Source organism: Penaeus chinensis, chromosome 4 (genome assembly GCF_019202785.1).
Source record: "Penaeus chinensis breed Huanghai No. 1 chromosome 4, ASM1920278v2, whole genome shotgun sequence".
Classification (NCBI taxonomy): Eukaryota; Metazoa; Arthropoda; class Malacostraca; order Decapoda; family Penaeidae; genus Penaeus; species Penaeus chinensis.
This window is the reverse complement of record NC_061822.1, coordinates 28,550,446-28,555,445: the sequence shown is the minus strand read 5'-3', so window position 1 is coordinate 28,555,445 and position 5,000 is coordinate 28,550,446. Positions and strand designations below refer to the sequence as shown.

The 5,000-nt window shown below is 37.8% G+C and overlaps 1 protein-coding gene across 1 annotated transcript in view; it reads left to right on the top strand.

Moving 5' to 3' along the window:
• The first annotated feature begins 644 nt into the window (after window positions 1-644).
• LOC125025263 (transforming acidic coiled-coil-containing protein 3-like) overlaps window positions 645-5,000 on the top strand; it is a 50,724-nt gene continuing 46,368 nt past the window's right edge. Inside the window, exons 1-3 of the mRNA XM_047613235.1 lie at window positions 645-690; window positions 902-3,684; window positions 3,956-4,094. Of these exons, the coding sequence (XP_047469191.1) occupies window positions 645-690; window positions 902-3,684; window positions 3,956-4,094 (2,968 nt within the window). The remainder of the gene's footprint in view (window positions 691-901; window positions 3,685-3,955; window positions 4,095-5,000) is intronic.

Sequence of the window (5,000 nt, the reverse complement as noted above, 5' to 3'; positions counted from 1 at the left end):
ACATGCCCTAACAGTGTAGAAGTATTAAAACTTGCTTGATTCAGTGTTTTGAGTAGAAGTTTAGTGTTGAGAAGGCCTACATATATACATGTATATTGTACTTCGACAAGTAGTTCTTACCATCTTTGTTACATGAATGAAATTCTTAGTGTGAACTAGATTTATTGGATATATCAGAGAACAACCTTGATAGCATATTGTATTAGTGATGGTATTTAAATCAGATAATGATTAAATTGATAGAAAAAAATACCCGTACTACTAAAAAAGTGAATTAGATAGTTTTTTGGGGAGGAATAGATTTTTCTTTAAATTGTGTCTGTGATTTACTGACAAATGTATATATATATATATTTTTTTTTTAGTTCAAATGCAACTTGGTTGTACTTTCACATTTGTAGCAGATATCACCTGATAGGAAATTAGGATATCCCATTATGGTTTGTGAGTGTGAGTAATACTTTATCTTATCACTGGGGTTTAAACATGACATGCATAATTATTGTATCAGTGATCATACTGCTCTTGTACTGAATGCATAACATTGTGTCAGTTTGTTTGTGAATATTATAACAACTGTCTTGAAGTACTAAAAATTTGGACTTATTTGTGCATGGTCTTTTGACTAACACTGTTTAAACAGAATGTTATTCCTTAACTGTGATAGCAAAGATTCCAAAATTGCAGGGCGTAAGTATTGTATCTCGTATATTACTTTTTATCTAGAGTTGATAATGAAACAAGCACTTGTGGCCTATTGTCCTTTGTTTTGTATCAGTGCCAGTCCACAAGTCTGTCCAGGATGTCATTTTTCTCATGCTGTGTGACATGCAACATTAAGTCATACTCTTCCTTCACAGACTCCGAATACGAGAGTGCAGAGGAACTTGACACTCTGCAGGTTCAGCAGCTGTTGTGGAAGAACCTCCATCTACAAGTGCCAACGTTGCTACAAATCAAACCCAGAGCTCGGAACAGGAGCTTGGATTACCAGTGCCACTAGGAGGTCAAGAGGAAACCAGAAATACTGAGGTAATTCAGAATTCTGTGGCCAAGGAAGCAGAATCCCAAATTATTCAGGAAATAGTAACTGGTCTCCCAGAATCCAATTCAAAAGACATAGCAAGCACTGTCAGTGACTCTTTGGTAACCGTAACTAAGAGTGAAATCATTGAAGAATCTATTCAAGTACTCTCAGATGCTGGTAGTAAGATTGATGTTACTGAACCTGTGAAAGGTGAAACACGTATAATCACTACACAGACAGTTGAAACAAATGGTAATTTAAGTGAAGTACATGCAAAACTCTCTACTACAACTGAAAACTCTCTACACAGAAATACAGAAAAGGAAAATATTTGTAATGGTGATGATAACTGCAATAAGGAAATTACAGATAATCTTCATGTTACTTGTCCAGTGACTGACAACCAAAATAATTCAAACCTTATTAGCGAGCCAGTAAATGAAAAGGGTGTGAAGGTAGAGACTCACACAGAAAACACACAGAAAACAGAAAGAAATTCCAGCCCTCTTCCACCGCCAGAGAGAGCTGAAGATCCAGAGGATATTCCGATTCCTCCAAAGAAGGCATACAACCTTGATTTTCTTGATAAATTAGAAGATCCAAATTTCAATCCCTTTGCTACAAAGACTGTTGTCAGAAACACTCCACCACCGAGCCCAGAACCTAATCGCAAGCCATTGAAACCAGCCGTAACAAAGAAAAAACAAGTGTCAGGAAATGACAAAGCCGAGATAGCAAAGAAGGAAACACAGGCAAAAGAGGTAGAGAAATCAGAAAAGGAACAAACAGCAACAGAAAACAAAAAAGACATAACAGAAGTCACTTCTAGTAGAGAGCCTGAAATAGTAGCAACATCAGAAGAGAAGGAAGAGGAAAAAGCCAATAAACAGGGGCAACTCCTAGAAATAGCTATTGACGACGCTCCTAAGACCGTACGTAAACCCCCCAGGAATCTGGGCAAGAGACCACAGCCAAAGCCTGGGGTAAAGAAGTCAATTGAAAAGAACAACAATACTGTTATCAATAATAATATCACTGAGACAGAAGTGAAATCAGAACCAGAAGAAGATTTGCCGATACCACCTTCAAAAGGCTACAACTTAGACTTCTTAGATAATTTAGATGACCCAAATTTCAATCCTTTTACAACAAAAACTTCAGTTTCAAACTCGCCTCCAAAAGAGGGATTTGTGGCACCAACTGATAAAGAAGGGGACATCAAGCCAAAAGCAAAAGTTGTCACCCCAAAGAAGTCCCCTGCCAAGAAGGGATTTTCAGTGATAAAGAAAGGGTCCAAGAAACCGGCAGATGAGGTAGACTCCTCGAAAAAGGAAGCAAGTCAGGCCACTCCGACTCCAACCACAGAGGCTGAAAATCAGGAGGACCTCCCTGCAGTACCAATTAAGGGGTATAACCTTGATTTCCTTGATGATCCAAACTTCGACCCTTTCAAGACAAGGTCAGGTTTTGAAAGCAAGTCGTCATCAACTGCTCAGAATCTTGACACACCTAGCAACAAACCTGAAGACACTAAAAGTCCTGTGCCAGTGTTAGAAAAAGAAGACCACAGTTCAGAAGGAGTTAAAGTCACTGAGGAAAAAGAAAAGAGTCCAGACGAACAGCCTAAAAGATTAGATGCAGATGGTAGTGATGTTATCTCAATAAATGCATCAAATGAGAATCAGAATAAGGAAGTATTAGATGAAAAGGCAGAGCCAAAGAGTGAAATTAGTATTGAAGATCATCCAGCAGATGGAGAGTCCAAATCATCAGAACTTGATTCTCACTCTGTAAAGGAAAATACTTCAGTTCCTGTTACTGAAGAAAAGGCCCAACATTTAGAAAACGTAAAACCTCAAACTTCTGAAGAAAAGACTTCAGATATAAAATCTCAAGTTTTGAAAGAAGAGACTGAGGTTGCAAAGGAAAAGGAGAACCTCCAGGTTGCAACAGAAGAAGTCCAGGTTGTGGAAAACAAAACCAAAGTTGCAGAAGTAAAGCCTCAGGTTGCAGTTGTAAAGCCCCAGGTTGTTGAAGTTAAACCTCTTGTTGTGGAAGCAGATCCTTCTGTGGATAAAGAAACTCTGCCCCAAAAAGAAGAGCAATTGCCATCTGCAGATACTACTTGTGATACACTAGATTCAGCCAGTAAAACAGAAACTGCAGTAGTTGGAGTGTCTAAAGAAGTAGAGAAGGAAGTAGGAAATACATCAGAAAGACAAGAAATAAACACTGAAAGTGACTCTGTAGCTTTTGAAGAAGCAAGTCTCCCAAAAGTTCCTTCCATTGGAAGAATAGGCCAACTTGACAGCTTAGAGTTTGCACAGTTACTTGGCAATGAAGCAAGCCGTCTTGCCGAGGAGTTTATGAACTGCTCTTGTGACTCTGGGTTGCCAGATTCGGATGACAGTAATTCTGTAAAGTGTACAAGTTCTGCTTCCGACATGGATCCTAGTAAGGCAGCACTCTATAGTGGAGCACACCTTGATGAGAGTGTTAACCCATTCATGAAGAGTTCAAGGTTACCAAGATCTCCACCCCTAGGGAAAAGAGGTGCTGTGTGCGGTGCGGAGAGTGGAGATTCTTCAGAGATGATGGACCCGTTCAAGCCCAGAAGAGCATTAAGAAGAGAGGAGGTGTTGGGAGAAGATCGACAGGTATGTTAAAAAATGAGCTGAATTGGTGGTAACCTAAATACTGTTTTGAGTATTATTTGTGTAACAAGTTGTAAAAGTAGGTGTGACTATTGTTAGTTTTATGGCTATATAGGAAGCCCATTTATTTTCCAGTTACATCTATATTTTGATGCTTATTTTGTAATTGAGAGTCATGTTTTTACATTTACTCTAACAAAGCATTTTAAAAAAACTGAATTAAAGAAGTTGGAAAAGTACACTAAGGAAAATTGTTTTTCTTTTATGAATCCAGGATACTTTAAGTCTTGATGAAGATTCTGGGATAGTGATGCCAACACGTTCTGATTTGGAGGTAGAGGTGAACCATAGTGAAGCAGGACCTGAGATTGCTACAGGATTAACCTCCAGCGACCTCAGATGTGCATCGCAATGTAAGTACCATTTGTATAGCGGTATTTTGTGTTGCTTAAGGTATGCGTTTTGCAGAAGTCTGTCGTAAAGGTCTTTCCCTGAGTGAAGCTATGATGCCTGCCAAGTTTCATTTTTACATTTGTATTTTTTCAGCATGGAGATGAAATAGAATATTGGCAATCAATAATGTCTTATTTGTTAAGGCTTTTACAGAGTAGTTATTGGCAATCAGAGCCTATTATGCCTCTCCCTTGTCTTCCTCCAGATTAGTTTTGCCACAGACACATGCAGTTTAGTGATTACTCTTATGTGTAGTGGAGCCTCATTGTTATATACAGTCCATAACAACATACTGCAACCCTGCAAACCCAGTTGATAGCAGAAGTGTCAGGTCTTGGTGAAGTGATAGGTAAATTGCATAGATATTTGGTTTTATAAAAGTACGTATCACCTCTTGCACTGTTAACAGGTATTAATTATTACTGAGGGTATAGTTAGGCATTGGAATTATTTACTAGATGATTTGGGCAGTGTGAAGTAAGCTATGTAGGTTTTTTCAGCTGAAATCATGATCAAATTTTTAATGTAGTTTCATTTTCATTTTGAATTAATACAATTTATTCCTATTGTTCAGCTGAAGCTTGTCACGATAACAATGAGGTTTTACTGGGTGTGATAATGTGTATGTTGGTGTGTGCAAACAGTCACATAGTATATACACACACTAGCCTAAGATTTTTGCTTTACAAAGAAAGAAAAAACATTTACAAAGTGCTTATTTAAAGAATACTATATGGGTTGTACACACACACACACGTGCTATACTGCCATTAGATATGATTTTGAATCATATCATATCAAGACATTATCTGATAATGTTATTTGCATACTGTATGTTCCATTACTTTATAATATATATATTTTTT